The sequence below is a fragment of the Muntiacus reevesi genome, chromosome 20 (genome assembly GCF_963930625.1).
Source record: "Muntiacus reevesi chromosome 20, mMunRee1.1, whole genome shotgun sequence".
NCBI classification, from domain to species: Eukaryota; Metazoa; Chordata; class Mammalia; order Artiodactyla; family Cervidae; genus Muntiacus; species Muntiacus reevesi.
The window spans coordinates 50,534,479-50,559,476 of record NC_089268.1 but is presented as its reverse complement, the minus strand read 5'-3'; the positions used below and the strand labels follow the sequence as shown (position 1 = coordinate 50,559,476).

The window sequence follows — 24,998 nt, the reverse complement described above, 5'->3', positions numbered from 1 at the left end:
CTGGGAACTCATCTTCGGTATAAACCAGGCACCATCATTAGGATCAATGGACTTAATTATTGCATTTTATGGACTGAGATAGAGACCTTTTTGGTGGAGATGTGACCAAGTTTGGGGCAAACAGGGAAGGGGTCGGTGCTGTTTAGATCTGGTTCTGGGCAGAGGCAGTGGAAAAGGTGCCGTGGAAGGCCTCTTGCTCTCTGAGTCCATACAGACGTGTCTATAAATACCTGTATAGACACATAGACTCAGGCTATTCCCGGATCGATTCAGAAACTGCTCAGATTACAGGGGACAGCTTCACCTCTCCGGAGGGCGCTGCACGCCTTCCTGGGCCCCTTGGTGGTCTCCATCTCCTGCCCGGGAGAGTAACCAGGTATCCGGCAGCTCGGATGCACCTGCGCCCCGCACTGTGAGCCGGTCCATTCATCCGGGCGAGGCGCGTGCACACGGCCGCGCTCCGGAAGCTGAGCCTCGCGGGTGGAGGGGCGCCGCCCTCCCCGCGCGCCGGGCGGACAGGCTGGGCAGCCGGGGGCGGGGCGCGCGCTCAAGCGCATCTTTGTGCCCCCAGCACTCGGGGCGGGCCTGGAGCACAGATGGCCTCAGTAAATGTTTGCCGAGTGAGCCCATCAATGGGCGTTTTGTCGCTGGATCTTTCCACTTTTCCCTTGGCTTGCTCCCCGCTCTCCTTGAAATAACAGCTGCTTTCATGGGCCGAGTCCTTCGTTCTTGGTCCGCTGGACTCGTCTTCAGGGCCGGGAAGAAAACAGCAGGAAGGGACCCGCCCGGCAGCCTTGGTCTGGGCACTGCAGGTCTATGCTCCGGGAGGGGCTCGGGGCCGAGGGGCCGGGCTGGCACCCAGGCAGGTGGAAGAGACCCCTCCGCCGCCGCCCCCAGGTGCTCTGAGCCCCCGACCCCCTCCCCTGCCCTGCCTCCCCTCCCTCCCTCCTCGCCCCTCCCCCTCCCCGCCCCTCCCCCTCCCCTCCCCTCCCCCTCCCCTCCCCCGCCGGGCCTTGCAGACTGAGCTCTGCTCTGCGTCACGTGACCCTCCCCCAGGAGCCGCACAGCGTGCAGGAGAAGCAGCTTTTGTTCCCCGTCCTCCTTGTCCGCTCCTGGGGGGTGGTCCTCGGCTCCGAGGGCTGCCAGGATTCTGACAAAGCCACCCCGGCTCCTCCAGCCTCAACCGGCGCCTGTGTCTCCGCTTCCTCCCGCGTCTCCTCGTGTCAGCCACCCCACGTGCGCCCCAGCGCCTTCAGGGGGGCCCTCCCCAGCAGCGACACACCCACGACGGCCACGTGTCCCCACCCCGTCCCTGAAGTGGGTCCCCCTCCAGGTGTGTTTGCTCATCTGAAAGTGCTGAGTCACAAAACAATCGCATTGAGAGCAACATCACCGAAAGGTTAAAAACGGGGGATTGTGGGAAATTCTGAGGTCTGGGATGAGGACGAATAGATGTCCCACTGGCTTTGGTGACCCGGCCCGAGTCACGGCCCACCTTCAGGGCCATGGCAGATGTCCAGCATGGAGGCTGAGGAGGGATGCCATGTGGAACAGGCTCTGCACCCTCCACCCCCCCACCCCCTGCATCCTGGCTCCCTGGCTGGCCTTCAGCGCCCCCTCCCTGATGATGGGAGAAGAGGCCCCATTGTGGAGGTAGAGGCCCAGCCCTGCCCGTAGTGACCAAGGGTCTTCGGGGTCCCTTGTCCCTCCTTCTTCATTTCCTTGTTTGAAAACTCCATAACAGCCACCTCACAGGATCCTTGTGAGGGTCTCTCCCATGTGGCCCCGTCCTGCCCCCGTTGTTAATTCTCGGCTGGTCCCTGCCTGCGGGGGCAGACGCCATCCTCCCGCCCAGAGCTCAGTGAGTCCTAGGAGCTGCAGGGGTCGGCAGGGTGAGGACACCTGGCCATTGCCCGAGTTGGAACGCCGTTTCCGGCTTTGCTCCCCTGAGTCCTGGGCTTGTGTCCACCCTGCCCCGGGGCTGTGGGTGCGCACGCATGTGGCTGCTCCCCTGGCCAGCCAGACTGGGGGAACCTTTCTATTCATCACTCATGGCTCGACCAGAGGCAGGGGCAAGGCCTGCTCCATGCAAGGGTGGAACTGGGTCTCCTGCTGGGGGGTGGAGGTGAAGTGAGGGGGCGGCGGTCTGCAGCAGAGGCTGAGCAGGTTAACCTCTGCGAAGGGTGGGGCTGGGGTGAAGTGTAATTGGTAAAGAAACTGAACAAACATTTTAAAAGCAGTTACAGAAAAATCTCGCGGTGGATGGTTCTTTCCGTGGTAACAGGGACGGCTCAGCTTGCTTCTGCCCACTCGAAGGCTTGTCTTCCTCTGGAGCACCCTAGGACCCTAGCATCTTGTTTTCCTTTCAAGCCAGAGCCTGATGACGTCAGAACCTGGGCAGGGCTTTTCTCTTGTGCCAGTGCTAAGGAACGCTCCGGGACAGTTGGTGCCAGCAAAAATATTTTGTCTGCACTTGTGGAGAGAGAGTGGGGGAGCTGGCGTGCGGAGCAGGGGAGAGTTGCGTGCCCTGGGAACACTAGCCTTTGGGGGCTTCCAGGACTGATGGGGGCTTCCTGGTGGCTCAGGTGGCAGAGTCTGCCTGCAATGCAGGAGACTCGGGTTCAGTCCCTGGGTTGGGAAGATCCCTGAAGGAAATAGCAACCCATCTCGGTATTCTTGCCTGGAGAATCCCATGGACAGAGGAGCCTGGAGGGCTACTGTCCATGGGGTTCAAAAAGACTTGGGCATGACTGAGCAACTAACACACACATACACACAAGGACTGATGGGAAATTAAAAAAAAATTAGGAATAGCTCTGATAGCCCCAAGGAAGATGGACATTTTAGAAGTCTTCCCTGAAAACAGACTCCTCACATTAGGTAATTTTAGTTGGAGCATCTAATCCTCTTATTTTAAAAATGAGGGAAGATGAGAGCTGCTTAAAGGACTCACTCTGCTACTCTGAGAATAGATATCTGGCCAGGGGCTGAGATGAGGGTGGAGGCCGTGGGGTGGGGGAGCCATTTAGGTTAGTGTCTGCAGCCAGATGGGGGCGATGGGCGGAGGCAGCAGGGAGATGTCTGAACGTCTAAGAATCAGGGGCCACGTTCTGAACTGGGAGACTGGAGGGGCCGGCTTGCCGGGGGACCCCTGGAAAATGAGAGGTTTCTAGGCACGTTCGGATGGAAATGCTTGGTGGGTAGCTGACCTTATAGGGTGGAAGCTCAGGAAGGAGGCTGCGTCCAGAGACACAGATTAGGGGGAGGTCAGTGTGGGCTGTGGCGTGGGGTCACCTGGAAGGGAGAGCAGCTCGGGGAGCAAGTGGGCCCTGGAGCTGGGGAGCCTGGGACCACCATGACCCAGAACCTGGGGGGACCCTGAGAAGGGGTGGGAAGGAGGAGATATTCTGGAAGCCGCGGCAGCCGTAGGAGGGGAGAGGCTGTATCAGGCTACGGCTCTTGACTCCTGAGGTCTTTGCTGGTGTCGGTGGGACCCACTCAGGCGCGGTCAGGCAGCCGAATGGAGTGAGTTCAGGAAGGAAAGAGTGAGGGACGGCAGACACGTCGTGGGGGCTGCTCAGAGTCAATGGGGAAACAGATTTGTTTAAAGATGCGTCTGTATGCCGACAGGAGTAGGCTAGTAGGGAGGAGTGGATCAAAGATGCAGGAGAGGGGTACGACTGCTGGGCGCTGCCCTGGACATGAGACGGGGCCCGTGAGTGAGGGAGTGGACTTGATCCCAGGATAGAAGTGGATGTAATGCTTCAATTGGAGAAGGTTTCTCAGGTTGGGTTGGGGGGGGTGTGGGACAGATCTGGGGCAGGGCATGGATTATCGAATACTCTTTGGGTTAGAAAACGAATGGTTTAACCATTTGGGCCATGCCTCCTGACCCAGGGCCCTGGAAAATCTGGACGACGCCGGTTGTGGTCACTCTTGGTAAATCGTGCCGTTCTGTTGTGGCGGAAGGAACAGTGGTGCTCATCCAACACTCCCATCTGCCCCCCATCCTGGAACCCCTCCACGCCCAGTCACAGTTACGAGTGGCTATCTGCGGCGAATGGGCTATAAGAGGGTGTGATGCATCACTTCTGGGTCGGGGCAGTGAAAGGTGGACCCAGCACTGCAGCTGTGACCCGAGGTGGCACCTGGAGCCCAGTACCCCCACCGCCCCACCTCCTACCCCCCTGTCCAAGCTAGAAATACATAATGAGCTGAAGGCAAGAGTTGGTTCCCTCACAGCACTGCCTTTGCAGGGTTAAAACATTACCATCATGTAACCTGGTCTATTACTAACCCGATACCACCTGACCAACCAGGGCATATAGCAGAGTTTGGGTTTGACTTTGGATTAAAGGCCCAAGGATCTTGTGAGAAACTCTGGTGATGCTGCAGACGTCCTGGACGTTCTCGTGACTCACTGACTGTGCCCTGAGCACGCCGCACACGTGCCTGGGGGGCAGCTGCATCTCCAGGTGGGGCCCATCTCGAACCTGGGACTCACCTTTCCTCACCTGGGAGGAAGCTGATAGGTGTCCTCCCCGTGGGCGGTTCTCTTTTCCATCATCTAAAGCCTGTAGTTCTTGGTTCCTAATGAAATTCACACCAGACGGAGGCTCACAACCCAGACAGGTGGCAGAGAGAGGAGAGGGATGAGCTGAAACATGGGCCGTGCCCTCTTCAAGCCCACAGCTGGGAGGTTGATCTCTCCTGAAGCCTCCTACTGCTGCCTTTGCAGCCTGGGAACCCGGACCTGCTCTTTCACCTGAGTGTTCTAAAACTGCACAGTTTAGAGAAAAGGCTGACCCTGAGTTGAGGGTAGGATCCAGGCCCTCTCTTCACTCTGCAAAGCCAAGGCGGCTCCGCACGGAGCCCGCCCCCTTCCCACCTGCCACCCCGCGGCCCCCTGCGGAATTACAGGCTCCTGTCTGTCCTGGAGTGGAAGGATCCCGTTACCCGTCTGCATGCTTATCTGATCTTCACAGGGTTCTAGCCCTGGAAGGCGCCTTGCAGATGACCTAAGCCTGTCTTCTCATTTCCAGCTAAGGTAACAGAGGCCCAGTGCAGGGATACAGCGCTAGTGAGAGCTGAGCCAGGCCGGAGCCTGCAGCCCCAGGAAGTCCCCGTCTATTCCTCCAGCTCCCTCACTCCCCCACCACTCAGCCCATCTTCCCTGTGCCTCTGACGTGCAGCGCCCCAAGGTGAGGGGCCCCGGAGCTACCCCGAGGAGCTTCCCGAGAAGGAAGGTGGGCAGGAAAAAGGCCATTGCGCCAACGATTGCTCTGTGCGAGGTAAAAAGGCAGGCCAGGAGAGGCTCCCCACCTCTCCTGTGGGCAGAGTCGGGGCAAACCTCCGGACCGGGTTTCTCCTGCAGGGAAGGCAGGGCGGGCAGGGGTGCACAGGGCAGACCGTGGGGCCAGGGGCGGGCCTCCTTGTGGAGCTCAGTGTCAGCCGAGCATCGCTCAGGAATGAAAACGGCCCCCTCAGTTGTTCTGCGCTGGGCTGAAATGGCCTGGCCTTTCCGCAGCTGCTTCTGTCAGTCACTGGGTGTGGGCTGCCTGGGGAGGGGGTGCAGACCCCGAAGGAGGCACAGCGGCAGGCTGTCTGCGCCGGGCAGTTCCAGCAGCTGGGACAGCCAGTCCTTTCTTGAAGGGAGTCTGGGCAGAACATCTCAGAGGCCACCACAGCGTCTGCAGAGCTGGCAGGGTAGATGGGGTGGGTTCCTGAGGACATGGAGGAGGACAGGGTCAGAGCACCGGGGGAGAGATCAACCTCGGACATAGGGAGGGGGCATCTCTGCTTAATGAGGGGGGAGAAGGAGGTAAGAATGAGGCCACACGAAGGAATGGGTTTGAGTAGAGAGACAAGGTGTTGGGGAAATTGAGCCTGACAACCTCGATTTTCTTTCTAAGTGCAGAAGCTGGGTCATCTGCTGAACTTGGGCTTAGTGGGGTTAGGGCTTGAGGGGAAGAGTCCTCAAGGTAAATGAGAGGGTGCAATCCTGGGGGCCGCAGGGCAGTGTGTTGAGGGGCAGCTGCCGATGGGGTGGCTAGAGGTTGTAAGCCTTGCCTGCTGGGTCATGTGACTTCCCACATGTTGGTTATCTGAGCCCAGTGGGAGGAGCAGAGAAGAGCAGTCTCCCACCTGTGCTGGGGCGGGGCTGGGGAGGAGGTGGGCAACAGAGAGTTAGCTAGTTGCCTTAGGTTCCCAGACAGCTCTTCAGGATTCTTCAGAGAGAAACTCTTGATTTGAAAATGGCGTTTGTCTTCTAAGGGGACTAGGCATTAAGAGGGTATTAGGAGTTAATGTGTGGGTGACATCACCTGCTGTGTCAGTCCAGTTTATTGATTTATTTTTCCATGGATCACACTTGGTATTTTGTTGTGAAATCTTGGTCTGATTAAAGGCCACAGACTTTCTCCTCTGTCTTCTGCAAGTTTGACAGTTTTAGGGTTCCCACTTACGTCTCTGAACCATTTTGACTTCACTTTGTGTATGATGTAGAGTGCAAATTCAAGTTCATTAATAATTAAGGAAATGCCAATTAAAATCACATTGAGATACTCCTTAGGATGGCTAAATGAAAAAGACTGGGAGCATGCAGTGGTACAGTCACTGTGGAAACAGCTTGTCAGGTTCTTAAGAATTTACACATGGTACCACCACTCTGCTCCAGGTCTTTAACTACAGGAAATGAAAGCACATGTTCACACAGAGACTTAGGCATTCACACGTGTTTGCAGCAGCTTGACTGCAATATCCCCAAACTGAAAACCGCCCCAGTGGACACCACTGCGTGAGGGCTAAACACACAGCGATGTGTCCAGCCAGCGGAGCCGTGATCATCAACACAAAGGAAGGAACAACTGACTCATGCAACAACCTGCGTGAATCTCAATATAACTGGGAGGAGAGAAAAGGCAGACAAAAACTTGTACACACTGTACTTTCCATTTACATGAAACTCGAGAAATGCAAACTACTCTGTGACTGAGTGCAGCACAGTGCCTGGGGTGGGGAGGGAGGAAGGGTTCCCCGGCGCTTGAGGAAGTCTCTGGGGGTGATGGACATGTACCCTCTTGACTGTGGTGATGATTTTATGAGTTACACGTGTCACAGCTTCAGTCTGTATACTTTGACCAGTGCAGTTACTGTAGTTTATTTCTTAATAAAGCTGTTAATCTATTATAATATTGACCTGAAAATTATAAATTGAATCATTAATTAGCGAACTGAGCAAACTTATTCACAATACTTACCTTCTTAACTGTCAGTTTAATTTAGACCTATTAGAGATTTAAAAGGCAGAACTGATAGCTCTGTCCTTAAACCCCAGATAGTTGCAACAGAATCTGACAAGAGTGGGCGCTGTGTGCTTTTAGTACAAAGACACTCTCAACACACTGCAGGGTCCCCGTGCCACCTCTGAAGGTCCCAGAGTGACTCAAGTCAAGCTCCCCAGCAGGGCTGACAGCGGCCCCCGTCTCGGAGCGGCAGACGGGGAGACTGAGTCTCAGGGGCTGAACCGTTAGCCGAGGCCCACGCTTGTACAGAGACCAGCTCTGGGGTCTTGGACCAAAGGCGCGCCAGCCCACGCCCCTAACTCAACCCACGCAGCTCTTCTGAGAGCCCCCGACATCACTGCCATTCTCACGGGCCTCCAGCAGGTACGGGGCTGCTGGCAGCAGGAGGGCTTTAGAAAGTGTAACCCCGCTCGCGGGACACAGGCGGCCGCGCTGAGCGCTGTGGCACCGACTAAACAGCGCGGGACCACGCGTCTACACCCGGGAAGGTGCTCCTGCGAGTCTACACTTCGCCCAATGGAGACACCGCCCCGCCCCGCCCCCTCCGGGCCCCGCCCCTCAACGTCCCACCTAGGCTCCGCCTTCCCCGAAAGGCCCGCCCCAGGGCCCGCCCCCTCCGGGCCCCGCCCCGCCCCTCCGGGCCCCGCCCCTCAACTTCCCACTCAGGCCCCGCCCCCCGGAAGGCCCCGCCCGCTCGGCCTCTCGGCGCTTTCCTGCTCGCGGCTGGTAGCGGCGGCGGGCTGACGGGCGCGGACGCGCTCCGGGCGGATGGAGCGGCCGGAGGCCGCCGCGGGCGGGGACGTGTCCCTGCACAACTTCAGCGCGAGGCTGTGGGAGCAGCTCGTTCACTTCCACGTGATGCGGCTGACGGACTCGCTCTTCCTCTGGGTGGGGGCCACGCCGCACCTGCGCAACCTCGCCGTGGCCATGTGCACGCGCTACGTGAGTGGGCGGGGGCGGGGAGGGGGAGGAGGGGATGAGGAGGGGGGCGGGGCGCTGGGGTCCCGGAGGGGCGGGGGAGGGGAGGGGGGAGGGAGGCGATGAGGAGGGGAGCGGGGCGCTGGGGTCCCGGAGGGGCGGGGAGGGGAGGGGGGATGGGGGAGGGAGGGGAGGGGGGATGGGGGAGGGAGGGGAGGGGGGAGGGGGGAGGGAGGGGAGGGGGGAGGGAGGAGGGGATGAGGAGGGGGGCGGGGCGCTGGGGTCCCGGAGGGGCGGGGGAGGGGAGGGGGAGGAGGGGATGAGGAGGGGGGCGGGGCGCTGGGGTCCCGGAGGGGCGGGGGAGGGGACGGGGGAGGGAGGGAGGCGATGAGGAGGGGGGTGGGGCGCTGGGGTCCCGGAGGGGCGGGGGAGGGGAGGGGGGATGGGGGAGGGAGGGGATGAGGAGGGGGGCGGGGCGCTGGGGTCCCGGAGGGGGCGGGGAGGGGAGGGGGCGGGCCGGGTCTGCTCGGGGCTGCGCCGCCCACCCGGGGGTCTCTGTCCGCCGCACGGCTGGTACCCCCCGCCCGGTCTCTGGTTGGAGTGTCGGGGTCCCCGCGGGACCTCTGCTGTCCGCTCTCACCCTCCCTGGGCCGGGGGTGGCGTGTCCCCGCCTTTTTCCTCCCGGTTCCTCGCTGACCGCGTTTGTTTACGTTTCCCTCACGGACCTGTCTCCCGCTCTTTGGCTCTCCAGTCCCATCGGGGGTGTAATTGGTGTCCTATTGGGCTATCCAGACCCGGCCGCACCTCCAGGGCCGCCCCTCCCGCGGAATCCAGCCACTTCTCACCTCCCTCACCTGTCACCTGGGCCCCGCACCATCGCTCCCCAGGCCGAGGTCCGCTTTGCCACCTATGGGGTGTGTCAGAGCCGCTGTATCCAAGGGCCGCAGACTGGGGGGCTGAGAACAGCAGAGAGGGCGGAATTGAGGCATCCACGGGCTGCTTCCTCCCGTCTCCGGGCTTGCGGTGCTGCTGACACCTCGGGGCCCCTTGTCTGGCAGCCTCGTCACCCTAGTCCTGCTCCAGTGTCGCCTCCTCTGTGCATCTCAGTCTGTCCCCTTCTTCCCAAAACACCAGTCCTGTTAGCGGAAGGGTCCGCCTCACTTTGCTTATGTCTCAACTACATCTGCAGAGACCCTGTTTCCAAATAAAGTCACCTTCGCAGGTGCTGGGGTCAGGAGGCTAGGACCTGGACATTCCTCTTGGAGGACGTGGCTCAGCCTGGTGCTGACAGCATCAGCCTTGTCATCCCTGCACTCAGACCCTCCAGAGTTCAGAGCCTGCATGGACCTCCAGGCCCTGTAACGGCTGGGGTGCCCCCGCCCCTCTGACTTTGCACCCACTTGCCCCTCTGGGCTGCTCCAGCCTTTCACGGGGCAGGTCTGTCTGCTCCTGGGAGAGGCTGCCGAACTGGGCGACACAGGCCCACTGCAGGGGAGGCTGGCCTGCGACCAGAAGGGGCACTGTGGGACCCTGGGTGCCCAGGTGATCCAGGAGGCTGGACCTTGCAGAAGAACCAGTACCGCTCTCTGTTTTCCTTGCAGGACTCCATCCCCCTGTCCACTGCCCTCCTCGGGGACGCGTCTGACACCATGTCCACCGGCCTCGCCCAGCGCTTAGGTAGGTTCCGCAGCTCAGCTGCCGGAGCACCCGGGTGGTGCTGTTCAGGGAAGCGGGGAGGTGAGTCAGTGTAGGAGGGAGGGTCTCCGTCTGGGAGGTGAACCCCCTGGTCGCTGCAGGAAGCCCAGGCCTTGCGCACTGGTCTCAGGAGGTGGTACCAGCACCCTCTCTGGGGGCCTGCTCCCCACGGGCTCCAATGGCCTTGGCTGCCTCCAAGCCCATGAGTGACAGGTGATTTTGCTCCTCGTCCTCTTGGGAGGCGAGGGTGAGTAACGCCCACGGTGCCCAGTGGCAGCGGCTCCAGGTAGCATCCCGGGCCTGCCCTTCACTGCACGTGATGCTGCTCAGAGCTGGAAGGGAGATGGCCTGGCCTGAGGGTGGTGTGGAGGGGGGTGTCAAGCAGGGGCCGAGGTTGGGGGCTGCAGCCTCCACTGCGCCCCGAGCACCCGTCCCGCAGATGCCTCACCGGTCCAGGTGAGGATGCCTGTGGCTGGCGTGTGTGACTGCCCAGTGGTCCCTGGTGCCTGGGCACCTCGATGGGCAGAGCAGCCTCGCCCCCGTCTGGCCTGAGTGTCCCGGCCGTGTGCGGAGCCTGGTGTCCTGGCTGGGGTGCGGTGGTGGGGCCCCTGCCGTGGTTTTGAGGCGCTCTCTGTGGTTGTGTTCACAGTTCTGTCAGCCTGGTCCCTGGGGAGTGGGCATGTCTGTGGTGGTCACTCTGGGACGACCCACAGTCACACGGATTCCGGGCACCGCCAGCTTTCTGGGGTGGGGGTGTCACGGGGCCCACAGGCTGCACCAGACAGGGTGGAGACCACAGGGCCGGCGGCCACGTCTCAGGAGCGTCCACCACACTTGTGCTTTAGCCTGAAGTTACAGGAATCTGAGTGGTAAGTTAGCTTGGTAATCTTTTATTAGGAAGCAATTTTGATTCTACAGAAAAGCAGCAAGAAAGAGAGAAAGTCTTCCTGTTCAGCTTTTTTCACCTAGGTTCCCAGGTGCCGCCATTCCTTCTCTGCCTTTGCTAGAGTTGGTGGTTTTTAGTGGAAATAGGTTGGAAGCCTGACGCCCTTTTGTTTCACTGTGTGTTTGCCTGCGTTTCAGGGTAACCGCCTCATCCCAGCAGGCAGACCCCATGTGACGGGCCTGGGGGAGGAGGGCGGGAGCCTGCTGGTGTGTGGAGCTGGGACTGGGGGGGTCCCCGAGTGTGGACAGAGTCTGGGAGAGGAGGTGGCGGGAGCTCGTTTGAGGACAACGAATGAGCTGGCTCTTCATTGAAGGGAGGCTGGCTCCTAGTGTCCTCGGGGCGAGGCCTGGAAGCAGTCTGTAAGCAAAAACCGGGGTTCTTTTTATTTCTTTTTGCATTTTGTGTAAATGTTCGGGCTTTTTAAAATTAGGATTTTTCTTTCACTTGGTTTACATCAGTTTACAAACAACGTAATATGAAACAGAACACAGACATCCCCTGTAACTGAGGTCAGATGTGATGGAGGCTCCCACCTGCCCATGTCTGCAAACCTGGTGGCTGTCGGCCACCACCCATCAGGGTCGGGCACGCGTGGTGAGATGCCAGCACTGCCCCCCGCCCCCTGGGGCGGGTCACATGGCTGCTGAGATCGCGGAGGGCCGGCCTGTGACGCCCTGCTGCATCATCCTCTGGACCTGGGTCTGGACTCTGCAGTGGAAGTTGTGTTATTAACTGTTGTTGGTTGTCTGGACGGTGCTGAAGAGACAGGTGTCGCGAGACCGTCTGGTGTGGGAGAGCTGAGCGCCCTGGGGGCTTCCTGTGGACGGGGACCCCTTGCTCCGTGCGGCTCTGGAGGGCAGAGGGGCTGCTGGGCGGACGAGCAGGTGGGCTCGGGTCTTGGCTCGTGGAGGGATGGGGGTCAGCGGCCCCTGGGGTCGGGGACTTTGCCACTGAACACGGAGCCGCTGTGATGCGAGGGGCCCAGCTTCCCCCGCCGCCTACTCTTTGCCTCTGACGGTGGGACTCGCCGGTCTCTGTGGCCTGCAGGGAGGAGCGCTTTGTCCCTGCCCCTGGGGGGCGGGACCGGGGCGGGGGCTGGACCACCCGAGTGTCCTCAGGACCTGTCCTGCCTCAGGTGCCGGCGTGCAGCCGCTCCTGCCAGCCCCAGGCGGTTCTGTAGAAAGGGGCTCAGTCGTGTATTCAGCATGCAGTTGAAAACCATACCTCGTGTGCGTGCACCTGCACATACATTCATGTAGGAGTGTCAGCTCCTCTGGGAGGAGGGTGGTGGGGTTGGGGGAGAGGGTGGTACTGGAGGACCTTAATACTTTAAATCTGTGGTTTGAAGAAGCGCAGCAACCAGCCAGCCCTGTGTGTAGAGCAGGGGGTCACAGACACTGGGATCTGTGAACAGACTTGGGGGGTCTGGGGGTGCACCTCACTGGTCCTGGTGCCGTGGCTCTCAGAACTGCTCTTCTGGATGAGCGGCGGGTCCAGCGACTGGTCTGCTTTGCAGCAGCTGCCTGTGATGTCTTCGGAGTCACAGCTTTCTTCGCTCTCAAAAAACCTGCCTTTTCCAGGCCTTTCTCCGCTGTGGGCAGGCGTGGGGTCACACGCGTCCCTGCGGTCTCTCTCTTCCAGCCAGGAAGACCAGCAAACAGGTCTTCGTCAGCTATAACCTTCCAAACACCAGCAGCAGCTTCGAGTTGCTGGTAGAAAACCGGATCAAGGAGGAGATGCAGGCCTTTCCGGAGAAGTTCTAGCCGGAGAGACTCAGGCACAGGGGACGCTTGAATAAACGGACTGGATCCCACCCACCGCTGCAGCAGGTTTATGTGTTCACGTTTGTTCTTAAAGGGCCAGTCTCCTCCCTCCAGTCGCCAGGGTAGGGTCCCGGGAGGAGGGGTCCAGCAGGACGTGTGAGGATGGGGAGGCTGCCCCAGTCCCCGAGAGGGCGTGGGCCACGACTGTCAGGCCGTCCTGTCAGCTCCATCCCTGAGGTCTTGCTCCGTCGGGCCCTGTCTCCTCACCTGGGAGGTGGGAACCGTTTCCCCGGGCTGGGTTATTACCAGAAACGCTCTGCAAACCCTGGATGCCGGTGCCCCTAGGAACTGGGTCCCGGGTTCACCTGCTTCGCTGAACGGATCCCAGCGTCAGCCCCTTCCCATGCTTCCCGCCACCCTGTCTTTCCTTCCATCTCCCCTCTCCTCCACGCCCCAGGCCCCTCCTGCCCGCGTCTTAACCCTCAGCCTTTTCTTGCCGCTCGCGGTGGCGTCAGTCTCTCTGGGACACGTGCTGCTTTCCGGAAGCCAGCGTTCCTGGGTCAGCGGCTCTTCACTTGGCTTCCGGTTGCATCCCTGGGGAGTTTTTACAGCTTCCTCCCCAGAGTCGGGCGGCCCCTGCTTTGTGTGGCTGGAGAGCGCCCCATGTGCTTCTCAGCACAGCCAAGGCGGGGACAGGACTCTCTGACGCTTGGGGTCCACACGGGCCCCTTTTGTCCCGGGAGGCAGTGGTTCGGGACCCTGGAGCGCGTTTCACGAGGTGGCAGGTGTCACGTTGGGCCGGTGCCTGCAGCTGGGCTGGGACGCTCGGCCGGGATGAAAGGCCCTTCCGGGAACTGGGTCCTGGGCTAAGCCGCTAACCTGTGAGCCCCAGCCCATCACGGCTTGGAGGTACGGAGGGCACCTCTCTAGGAGGGAGGAATAGGTAACAAAATCAGGGCTATGGAGAGGAGAGTTTGGTATAAATACTTTATTAAAGAAATATTGCTTTCTTGTTAAAAAAACACTACATTAAAGAGAGCCCTGGGCACTCAGTCTTCCGACAGTCACAGTGTGAGAATGTTCCCTCCCTGGAGGCTCCAGGCCCTGGCTGAGGTCAGCAGGACGGCCACACGTGAGCGGGCGAGCTCGGAAGCCTGCTGCCCCTCCTCAGCGGTCTGAGCGGTGCTGAGCAGGCGGTGGGCGGTCACCCCACCCTGCCTCCGCCCGCCCGGAAGACGAGGACCTGCTGGCCAGGAGCCCCCCGGCCTGGGGCAGGGCGGGGGCTGGGGTCTCGCGGGCTGAAGCAGGGACACAGTGAGACCTGAACGCACAGTTTATTCCTTGTAGCCAGTGGTTGTGAAATGCCCTGCAGGGGCTCCCATCGGATGAGGTAGGGAAGACATTCCAGAGGAGGTTTGTTAATGGGGCAACGTCTTTATTTCTGTACATTTACACACACATCTCCCCCAGGGTACAACAGCCGTGACGGCATGCAGGCGGCACGGAAGGCCGGGTCAGGGCTGGGCGCAGCTCTGTGCCGCCAGCAGGCACTCCAGGGGTCCCGTCTGGAAGCTTCCGAGTTGTGGCCACGGGGCAGGGAGGGCCCCTCAGTGAGGCTGGCGCGCTGCGTCCCCCTGGCCCAGGGGCTGCGTCCTGGCCAGGGTCCCCACGGTCTTGTGGCCCGTCGGCCCCCCCGTTTGGCTCTAGGAGGTGGTACCAGGGGCAGTACTTATTCTTCGAGGCCTCATTCTTGCTGTTCTGTGGTCAGACCAGCTCACCAGCCCCTTCCCCCTAGTCGCCAGTGATTATGCTCTTAGAAAATGAGATATTTAAACCGTTTTACTGTTTCGGGTGCTAATATGAGGGATATTAGGTGAGTTGTTACTGGTTTCTGGAAAAGAACAGAAAGTAGAAGGGTCGCTTGTGTGCCTGACTTGTTGGAAGGGGGATCCCGGCTCCCTGGGGTCGGGACAGGGGGTGCAGGGTGGCGCTGCTCCCCCCAGGCGAGCAGTCAGGTGCCTGAGCAGCGTCTCCCTGCTGAGCGTGGAGGACACGGGCCGGGGGTCCATGCGTGACCGGGGCCTGGCCAAGCAGGCGGGGGCTTGTGGGCTTGGCCTGCGGGAGGCTTTCTGCTTTGGCCTCACTTCTGAGTCATTGCTCACGGAAGCCGTGAGCCCGGGCTGCCGGGCAGTGCTGCTCATGCCCGCAGGAGCCCGGCCTCGGCCAGCGTCTCGTCTAGTCCAGGAGCCAGGCCTACCATGACGGGACAGTGCTGACCCCACAGGACCGGCGTCCACCGCGGTCACCTAGGACGCACAGTCTGCCTGGAGGTGCAGGCCACACCCTGCGGCTTCACGCGTTCCCTAGAGGTCTACACCGCCAGCGGGAGGCCACGCAGCGCCTGGGGTCGGTGAGTGGGCTGGTCTGGGGTCGCAGGTGGGGCCCGGGGACCCTGCCTGCTGCCCCGGCCCCCACACTGCAGGCCTGTCCTGGACCGGGGGGCCCGCGCCCAGCACGTGAGAAGGGCTGAGGCACCTCCTGGTTTGGCAGACAGGCTGGAGGTTAAGGTGAGGGTGACCCGCCCGTGGAAACAGAACAGAAGTGACTTGAGAGCCGGAGAGCCGGGAGGAGCTGGGTCACAGGCCTGCGAGTTCGCTCGCTTCCCCACAAAGTTCTCCGGAGCCCGCGGCTCCTCCCAGGTTGGCCAGCTTTGGGGGCTCGGCTGGGGGCGGGAGGTCGCCTTGCTGGTTCACACAGACTCGGGGCCACGCCGTCCCTGGAAGAAGAGCCCACCGCAAAGACGTGCCCCAGAGCCGGGGCCGGGCCTTCCAGAGAGAGCCCAGGCTGCCCCCCTGACGGGTGCCGGTGCTGCGACAGGACGGGGCCCGCCTGGCCGGCGAGGGTAGCTTCTTGGCCTCCCCCGTGCTGCCTCTGAAACAGCCGCAGACGGGAACCGAAGGCCTGACCCGGACAGGCGGGAGGACAGACAGGAGAACGTGGCGGGAGGACGGGTCGAGGAACGCGACGGCGGGGCGGGGCGAGCTCGGGTGTGTTATTGCTTCTCTCGCTCGCCTCGATGCCCTCCGAGGAGGCTGCGGTCAGGCCCCGCCCCGGGCAAGGCCGGTCCCTCGCAGGCTCCCCGGGGCCTCCAGGCTGGTGATTTCCGCGCGGTGTGTGCTCAGGACACGGCCTACCTGGGCCACGCCTGCGAGAGTGCCCGTCCCTCCCGGAGCGCTGCCGCGGTCATGTTTCCCTTGGGTTTAGTTCAGGAAGGAGCCGGTAGTGAAGTCGTGCTGCAAAAACGCTGACTGCGAGGCGGGGCGGGCAGGGCCTTTCCTGCGGGAGCTGAACCGGGAGGCGGCGACACCCAGGACAGGGGCGACAGCACTGACTCGTCGTGGACGCGAGGCGCTGGCTGCTGGGGAGCGCAGCGGGCAGACCTGCGCTGGAAGACCGTGGCGAGGCCGCCACTCATCATTTATAACTTCCAGTGAAGTGGTGACGCTTTTCCCCCGAAGGAGCTTCCGGATCAAGTATAAAAGGATGATCTCGAAGGAGAGACGAAGCTGGTTTTAATGATATTGTGAGCTGCTTTTCCCTAACAGAGCGGAAGCTCTTCCCTTACAGAAAAGACCTGTACAAACCATCACAGAGACTCCAGCAAAACCCCAACCATTCACATCTCAGTCTGAGCAGAGCGCAGCCCTGGGAACGCTCGGGGCGGGGGACCCCGGGAGCCGGGCTGCGCGGTCGGGTCCGGCGGCGTGTCCTTCCCGAGGAGGGGGCTCGGTGGGGAAGGGAATAAAGTGCTTCTTGTAAAAATGACCAAAATAAATACAAACATTTCATGGCAGAAAAGAAAGTCTCCGAAGGGTTGTCTGCTAGGTCCGCTCCCTCAGACGCGTGCACTCCTCGAGAGCTTTGCAGGGTCCCCGCCCCCCCGGGGTCCCCAGCCTCCGCGGAGTGGGGTCTCCCGCAGCCGCGCCCGGCTACATGGGCCGCCCGCCATTGGCCGTGGCCCCGTCGGGCAGCCCGTCGCCCGCGGCGGCCGCGTCGTGCAGCCCCGAGTAGTCCTTGAGCTCCGCGTGGGTGGGCAGCAGGGGCTGCTCGCCCCGCCGGGGCGGCAGGAGCGGCTGGCGCGTGTAGTGCTCGCCGTCGGGGATGCTCTCGGGCAGACTCTGGCCCCGGCTCTCGGGCAGCAGCAGGAGGCAGATGATGCAGATGAGCGTACAGCAGGCGAAGATGACGTGGTGCAGGAAGTAGCCCTTCTGGTTGTGCAGCTCGATGATGGGCGCCGTCAGCATGCCGAAGCCCGCGCTGGCCAGCACCAGCCCCAGCCCGCCGCACCTGCGAGGGCGCACGGGTCAGCGGGCGGGGCCGGGGCCGGGCTCCACCCCTGCCCCGGCCAGGCCGGCGTTCCCCGCGTCAGCCCAGGCTTCTTCCTTCCTTCACTTTCAAAGGTGACTCTATAATAACCACAACGGTAAGGGGGAAAACCAGCCTCACCTGCCCTACATGACAGACAGTGTTGAGAAACCAAGTATTACTAGATTACGCTGTTGTCCCGAGGCTTGCTTTCCGCTTAGAAGAGAGGAGGGTGGCCGCGGATTAATGAAGGCATTAAAAACACATCAAGAGGAGAGCTGCCAAGACAGTGGAGCATAAAGGCCCTGAGCTCGCCTCCCTGCAAGGGCCCACCAGAATCACAGCTGTCTGTGGAATAACCATTGGTGCCAAATAGATCCACAACTAAAGACGTAAAGAAGGAACCATGACAAGATGGGTAGGAGGACCAGAAGCACAATATAAAGTCTCATGACTCCCACCAGACCACTGACCCACACGCTAGAGAATATATTCCAGAGGATCTCCTGCAGAAGTGAGTTCTGAGTCCCAAGTCAGGCTCCCCAGCTTGGGGGCCCTGCACCAGGAAGAAACACACCACAACACAATAAAGGCCATATATGACAAACCCAGGCTGCCCAGTGGTAAAGAATCTGCCTGTCAGTGCAGGAGACGCAGGTTTGATTCCCCTCCAGGGAAAAGCCCCTGGAGGAGAAGACGGCAGCCCACTCCAGTGTTCTCACCTGGGAAATCCCATGGAGAGAGGAGCCTGGGGGACCACAGTCCATGGGGTCAAAGAGACTCGGACATGACTTAGCGGCTGAGCACCAGCATGGTCACAGACCCAGAGCTGACATACTCGATGGTGAGAAGCTAAAAGCATCTCCTCTGCGATCAGGAACAAGAACAAGGTGCGCACGTTCACCATTTTTACTCAATGTGGTTTTGAATAAAAATCCTAGCCACAGCAATCAGAGAAGAAGAATCCAAATTGGAAAGAAGTAAAACTGTCACTGTTTGCAGATGACGTGATACTATATATAGAAAATCCTAAAGATGCCACCAGAAAACCGCTGGAGCTCATCAGTGTATTCGGTAAAACTGCAAGATAAGAAATTAGTAAACAAGTCTGTTGCATTTCTGTACACTAACAACAAACTATCAGTAAGAGAAATTAAGGAAACAATCTCATTTACCATCACATCAAAGAGAATAAAATACGTAGGAATAAACCTACCTAAGGAGGTAAAAGACTTGTATTCTGAAAGCTATGATGCTGATGAAAGAAACAGAAGATGACAAAAACAAATAGGAATGTACACTGTTTTTGGATTGGGAGAATCAATGTTCTTAAAGTCACCATCACACAAGGCAATCTACAGATTGAGTGCCGTCCTTATCAGAATACCCATGACGTTTTTCATAGAACTACAACAAACATTTTAGAAATTTATGGAAACACAGAAGACCTGTAATAGCCAAAACAATCTTGAAAAGAAGAACGGAGCTGCAGGAATCAAGCTCCCTGACTCCAGACGACACTACAAAGCTACAGTGATCAAAACAGCATGCTGCTGGCACAGAAAGTGACACGCAGACCAACGTAACAGAATAGAAAGCCCAGAAAGAAACCCACATACTTATAGTCAGTTAACCTGTGACAGAGGAGGCAAGAATGTGCAGTGGGGAAAAGACAGTCAAGCATTCTCTTCTGGAACGTCCACGGCAGACACCCTGCTTCGTAACCATTGGGACGCTGCAGATCAGATCACCCTGGTCCTCGGCAGGAGGGCCACTGGCCGAGTGAACGCAGCAGAGTGAATATGACGACCCTGCAGAGAGCGGTGTGACTGGGCCACCTGAAGCTGGATAAACGAGAACCTGAAACAACCGTTTGGTCCTCATGAGTCTGCTCATTCCAGGAAGCCGCAGGGCGCTGCAGGGGGCGTGTAGGGTGCTGGGGCTGAAGCGCTTGTTCTCAGGCTTTTGATACCAGTGAGCCGTCATTTTCTCCAAGACCACTTGGGTGACCTTCCCGCCTGAGTCTGGGTGGTGCCGAGGGAGGTGGGTGCACAGCCCCCAAGGGGGTCCTGGTCAAGGAGCTGGGCTCCCCTCAGAGTCCAGGTGAACTTGACATGGTAAGGTATTAGGTTACTGTGCGTGCTAAGTCGCTTCAGTTGTGTCTGACTCTGCAACCCTATGGACTGTAGCCCGCCAGGCTCCTCTCTCCATGGGATTCTCCAGGCCAGAATACTGGAGTGGGTAGACTGTCCCTTCTCCAAGGGGATCTTCCCAAACCAGGGACTGAAGCCAGGTCTCCCACATTGCAGGTGGATTCTTTTATCACCTGAGCTTCCACTGGCAGGTGGGTTCTTTACCACTAGCGCCACCTGGGAGGTCTATCAAATGAAATGTATTTGATTTACAGTAGAACTTTGGACTGGTTTTTAAAAAGTGCCTCTGTGTCTACAAATGCATACATATAAAATGCAATACATGTGTGCATGCATATGTACTATGCAATATGTCTTTACATATTTTTCCCCACAAAAGCTGTTTTCTGTTGATTTCCTATTAAGGATCCCTTGGAATTAGTAAGATCAGGAACAGCTGTGGCAGAATCTGATATTCCAGTTTTGGCTCTTGTGTTTCAGAAATCTCAGTTCAGAGAATGGGATGATTATGTAGTTGGTTCTGAGGCTCTACCCTGCCCCCACCACCCCAGAATGCTGACTTTGTACATTTTCTGCTTTTCTCTAGCTTGTCAGGAGAGGGCAGCACCTGCTCATGTTTAAGCAGTAGATTTACAGAGAAGGGAGGACCCAGGGCAGGTTGCCTCCTCCAGCTTCAGGAGCACAAAGGTTTAACATGCACTGGATATCTGTTTTACTAGTGATGATGTGATGGTGATGTGTTAGTCCCTCAGTCGTGTCTGACTCTACGACCCCAAGGACCGCAGCCCACCAGGCTCCTTTGTCCATGGACGTCTCCAAGCAAGAATACTGGAGTGGGCAGCCCTTCCCTTCTCCAGGGGAATCTTCCTGACCCAGGGATCAAACCCAGGTCTCCTGCATTGCAGGCAGATTCTTTACCATCTGCGCCAAAGGGCCCTTATTTTTTTTTACTAGTAATAACACCTAAATTACTTTAACGATAAAAAGGTTGGCATGCAGGCAGGTTTCTTACAAGTAGCAAGCTTGAATTAAGTTTTCTGGGATTTTTGGGGGAAAAAAAAGAAAAGGAAAAAACAAAAGAATCTTCAAATTATCCTTTTAAAGACATGAACCCAGCATCTTGAACACAGAAAACAAGCCTCCTGTTTTTCGATTCCTCTGTTGTGTTACTTATTTTTACTGCTTTTCTGTGAAGTCAGAGATGAACAAATATTTCTGCCAGTCTCTGCATATCACTGCCAGAAACACTCAGGTAGGCATCACTGATAACACCATGTCCCTGGGATCAGACCCTCCGCGTGCTCTCTGTCCCCACCCATCCCTGCAGACGGGCCATCAGGATGGACCGTCAGGATGAGTCTCTCTCGGGGCAGAGGTGAGCTCCCTCCACTTTCGGCAAAAGGCCTGAGTCTTGGGTCACTTCCCAGGGGAGCCTGTGCTGTAGACATTTATATACAACGTAAGTGGCCGCCCTGCGTGTCTCAAACGTGCAGGCCGTCTTTGCCCCTCCCTGGTGCCCGCACGTGAGGGCCGCCTGGAGCAGTGACGCAGGCGGGTTCCACCCGGCGGGAGTGGGGCCAGGAGGAGCCAGTCGGAGAGAGGAAGGTGCTGGGGGAGGGGGAGGGGGGAGGCAGGCACCGTCGCCCCCGGGAGCCTGTGAGGAGGTGTCGGCAGGTGACGCTGCTCACCTCAGGTGAAGGAAACACAAGCAAAAATAGACGGGACCTAATTAAACGGTCTGAAGTTAAAGGTTTTGCACAGTAAAGGAAACCGTCAACAAAATGAAAAGCCAACCTACTGAATAGGAGACAGTATTTGCAAGTGGTATGACCAATAAGCAGTTAAGATCCAAAATACACAAACAGCTGATATAACTCAACGTCAAAAACAGAAGACCCCGATTGAAACATTGGCAGAACCGAATACGCATTTTTCCAAAGAAGTGCAGATGGCCGAGAGGCATGGGAAAACATGCTCCGCATCACTGGTCATCAGGAAAAGCAGATCAGAACCACAGCGAGGTACCTCCTCACCCCTGCCAAAATGGCCATCATCGAAAAGAACATAACCTCCCCCCCACCCCCACGCCAATGAGGACGTGGAGAAGCGAACCTTTGTGCCCTGCTGGTGGGAAGTGCTGCAGCCACCACGGAGACCACGATGGAGGCTTCTCAGCAAACCAGCACTGGGACTACCACATGATCCAGATTCCACTTCTGGGTCCAAGGGAAACCCAAAACACCAAGACCAGACATGCTCCTCAGCGTTCAGAGCGGCATTATTTACAGCAGCCAAAACATGGAAGCATCCCAAGTGTCCACGGACAGATCAAAAAGACACGGTGTGTACATGAGATGGAACGTCAGCCATGAAAAAGAGCAAGGCTGTGCCATTTGCAACGAGGATAGATTTGGAGGGTGTCATGCTAAGAGAAGTAAGTCAGAGAAAGACAAATCCTGTACGGTATCACTTGTAAGTGTAATCTAAAAAGTACAAGAAACTAGGGAATGTAGCAGAAAGGAAGCAGAATCAGATACAGGAAACAGACTAGTTAGTGGCTCCCAGTGGGGGGAGAATCGGGGGGCACGATAGGGTGGGGGTAAGAGGTACAAACCAGCCGGTGTAAAATATGCCACAAGGATGTACACTGCAGCATGGGGAATAGAGCCAGTACTTTATAATTTACCTTTCAGTTAACACATAGTAACCCTCAAACACTCAATCACCGCGGCACACCTGAAACTTACATTGTGCCTCGACTGTCCATAAAGAAAAGCAAAGCCCCGCAGCCAGGCCCTGGCGCACAAGCAGCCAGGAAGTTGGGAGCTGAAGTGGCTCGTCCCTCCCCCAGCGCCTGCCTCCTCCCCGTCCAGTCTGTGAGGGCGCCTGCCTGCAGCTTGCAGTGGCACGGGGCCTGTCATACCAAAGCCACCGCCGGCTCTTCAGCAGCCAGATCCCCCAGTCCTGCCGAAGCCCAAGGGAAGTGCCTGCTGCACCTGGAGGCCCTGGGAGCACACCCGTCACCCGCGGACGCCACGGCCGGCGCCCTGGAGCCTTCTGGCCGCCTCTGGATAGTCGGCCCCTGACCTTCGCAGCTGTGCTGGTTCAGAGGGTGTGTTCCTAACAGTGCTGAACAGAAGGCTCACTCTGTATTAGCAAACATGGAGCTTGCAGGCCCGAGCGGCCCCTCCCGGCTGCTCCGGGCTTCACCTGTGAGATGGGAGGGGCAGGAAGCCCATTTCCCCCCAGCGGCTCTGGGACTGCCCCCGAGGGGACACGCCAGGAAGGGCCGGGGTGCAGGGTGTCCCGCGGGAAGCGTCCTCACTGGGAGACCCCCGACCTCACCTCCTTCCTCTGCAACTACAAACACATCGCCCAGGTCAAGTATTCTGTCTACTTTTGTCATCCTGACAAGCTGATCCCGAGAACATTCGCTGAATTTCCATCCCCAATAATCTTGCCAGGTCTGCTTCCGAGGAAAAGGATGACTGCGTTTCCATCAGTTCAGCTTGTTCAGCAGAACCTAACCATGATGAATGCAGTCTGCGGACCGCCAGGGTGAAGGGTGGCCCGCCCTGGAGAGACAACCACACAGAGGTCTGACCATGATTCCTGCCCTCTGAAGGAGCCCTCCTGTGGGGTGCTTTTGTGAAGGGAGGGCGTTTAACCCGCAGAGAGACGCCGAGGGTTGCTGTCTGCCTGGGTACTCTGCGGAGTCCCGCCTGAAATAAGCTCCTGGCATCGTATTCCAGGATGGGGCAGCCTTCAGGCTTGGCACGCGTGTGAGAACCCAGAAGGAGGAATCAGAAATCAGAAGGAGGAATCAGAAATCAGAAGGAGGAATCAGAAATCAGGCAGTCCCGCGGACCTGCCTGCCTCCGCCCAGAGCCCAGGGGCAAGACGGTCCGTCCTGGGCACCCTGCCTTGAACGGGACTGGCCGCATGTGTCTCTCACGTGGGAAAGGGAGGCTGGCAGGGTGTTGCGTGCTGGTGGCTTGGGCTCTATCTCACGGCCAAATAACTGCCACACACTCAATTAACAAAGCACGTGTTTAGCAAGTTAATGACATTCACACACCAAGTTCAGGAGCTCGACCGAAAGTCACCGCTTCACTGAACCCTATGACATCCGTGCCAGCAGGACACCCTTCCGTGTCGCCACAACCTCAGCACCAGAGCCTGTGCACGCGCCCCCCGCCCCCCAACAGGGCAGGTCCCCCCGCCGTTGCAGAAAACAGGCCGCCACTTGGTCTTTGTACTCGGCCTCTGCCGGGCAGGCACACGGGGGTGGGGTGGTTCCCAACAAGTGTTTGTCAGACAAATCAGTGACGTAACTGGCTGGGCTTTCTCTCTCTGAGGCTCTTTTTTGGACTGGAGACACTGGCTTCTCAGCCAGCAGAAGACCAAGGCCCTTTCTACTCTACTTTCTGAGACCGACTTGTCACTGAATCCTCCTAGGAGAGTGGGCAGCGTTTGGTGGGGCTGAAGCACAGGCATATATCCAGGGACCCCCCTGACACCCCTCCTTTACCAGGGCCTCTTGTGTGGCTTGTACCCCCAAATCCCTCTGTTCCCCATCCCTCCAGCTGCCTGGACGGGACCCAGGGCTCAGTTCTCCCCTGATTCGGGCATCCCTGGGGGTCAGGGTGGAACAGCGGTCCATCCCAAGCGGACGCCCAGCGCAGCCCACACCTTGTCCAGAGGCCCGGGCTAGAGCTGGCGCTCATTCACCAGAAGCTTTGCCAGGCAGCGCCCACCCGAACCCCAGTGTCCTTGGAAGACCCCCTCCCGCCCCGTGGACGGCCCGCACGCACCTGATGACCGTGGGGGTGATCTCTGCACAGAAGAACACGCTGAGGCTCCCCACCGCGTGGGAGGCGAACATGCCCACGATGGAGAAGGTGACGGAGAACTTGTCCTTGACGTTGTCGCTCATTCCTGGGGGAGAACCGGGGCGGTGAGGGGCTGGAGGGCGCGGGGAAGCGGGCGGGGGGGGGGGGGGGGGGGGGCTGACGGCGCTCTCCCCTCCTCCCCTCTGCCCGGGGTGAGGCGCAGACCCGGAGACGAGCAGCGAGTCCAGGCGTGGGAGGTCAGAGCCCTCCCGGCAGGCTCCCCCGAGGCCCCGGGGGTCTGGAGCGCGGGGCCCAGGCTGACTCTGCCGGAAGCTGAGGACGGGAGCGACCGGCAGGGATGGAGGCTGGGGGGCTCCCTGGCCTCAGGCCTGACCAAGACGAGGGACAGGAGTCCCGAGCTTGATTTAGCGGAACAAAAACTCACGATAACCCCGAGAGAGGAACGGGGGCCTGGAGGGAACGTGCCGGACCGAGTCAGGCATCTTGGCCGTGGCTCGGGGTCTGACCTCACACCCAGGCGGCGGCAGGCGCGGGGCGGCAGGCAAGCTGCTGAGGGTCGGAAGCGGGGTGTGTCCCGTTCCCCGCGAGGCTGGCCGGGAGCCCGGGGGGCTCGGCTCTGTAGGCCGGGCTCGTGCGCGCGCGCATCCGAGTGACGTGCAGCCGTGGCCCGTGCGTGCGCGCATCCGAGTGACGCGCAGCCGTGGCTCGTGCGTGCGCGCGTCCGAGTGACGCGCAGCCGTGGCCCGTGCGTGCGCGCAGCCGTGTCGCGTGCAGGGGAAGCGGTCCAGCAGTCCCCGCGGCCAGGGCGGCGGGCTTGCGGGGTTTACATGCGGGGTGGGCGGCTTCCCCTGGCGGCGGTCAGCCAGACCTCCAACGCTCCGGGGCCGCGTCCCCGAGGCCCTGCATCCCAGCAGGCGTGGCTGGGCCGGGCCAGGCTGCCGGCTGCTGCCAGGGGAAGGGGCGAGGGCAGCGTGCAAGCCGGACGCAAACGGGAGGGGGGC

At 59.3% G+C, this 24,998-nt stretch overlaps 2 protein-coding genes across 3 annotated transcripts in view; one reads left to right on the top strand and one right to left on the bottom strand.

Annotated features, from left to right (window-relative positions):
* The first annotated feature begins 7,984 nt into the window (after positions 1 to 7,984).
* Positions 7,985 to 12,684, top strand: PSMG4 (proteasome assembly chaperone 4). The gene is made up of 3 exons (XM_065913369.1): positions 7,985 to 8,246; positions 9,824 to 9,899; positions 12,505 to 12,684. Exons 1-3 carry the CDS (start codon positions 8,073 to 8,075, stop codon positions 12,624 to 12,626), a joined length of 372 nt encoding a protein of 123 aa, XP_065769441.1. The 5' UTR covers positions 7,985 to 8,072; the 3' UTR covers positions 12,627 to 12,684.
* A 943-nt stretch (positions 12,685 to 13,627) lies between these two features.
* The window catches only part of SLC22A23 (solute carrier family 22 member 23), a 132,127-nt gene continuing 120,756 nt past the window's right edge, over positions 13,628 to 24,998 (bottom strand). For both annotated transcript variants that reach the window (XM_065913365.1, XM_065913366.1), the window contains 2 exons: positions 23,959 to 24,082; positions 13,628 to 16,973 (listed from right to left, as the gene is read on the bottom strand). In XM_065913365.1, coding sequence (XP_065769437.1) covers positions 16,616 to 16,973; positions 23,959 to 24,082 — 482 coding nt within the window. In that variant the 3' untranslated portion in view covers positions 13,628 to 16,615. The remainder of the gene's footprint in view (positions 16,974 to 23,958; positions 24,083 to 24,998) is intronic.

What these genes read in the sequence shown, in the direction of transcription:
- PSMG4 (XM_065913369.1), top strand. Translation starts at nt 8,073, where the DNA reads ATGGAGCGGCCGGAGGCCGCCGCGGGCGGGGACGTGTCCCTGCACAAC. An exon ending in TGGCCATGTGCACGCGCTAC is followed by an intron (nt 8,247 to 9,823) that starts GTGAGTGGGCGG and finishes TTTTCCTTGCAG; the next exon opens with GACTCCATCCCCCTGTCCAC. An exon ending in CGGCCTCGCCCAGCGCTTAG is followed by an intron (nt 9,900 to 12,504) that starts GTAGGTTCCGCA and finishes TCTCTCTTCCAG; the next exon opens with CCAGGAAGACCAGCAAACAG.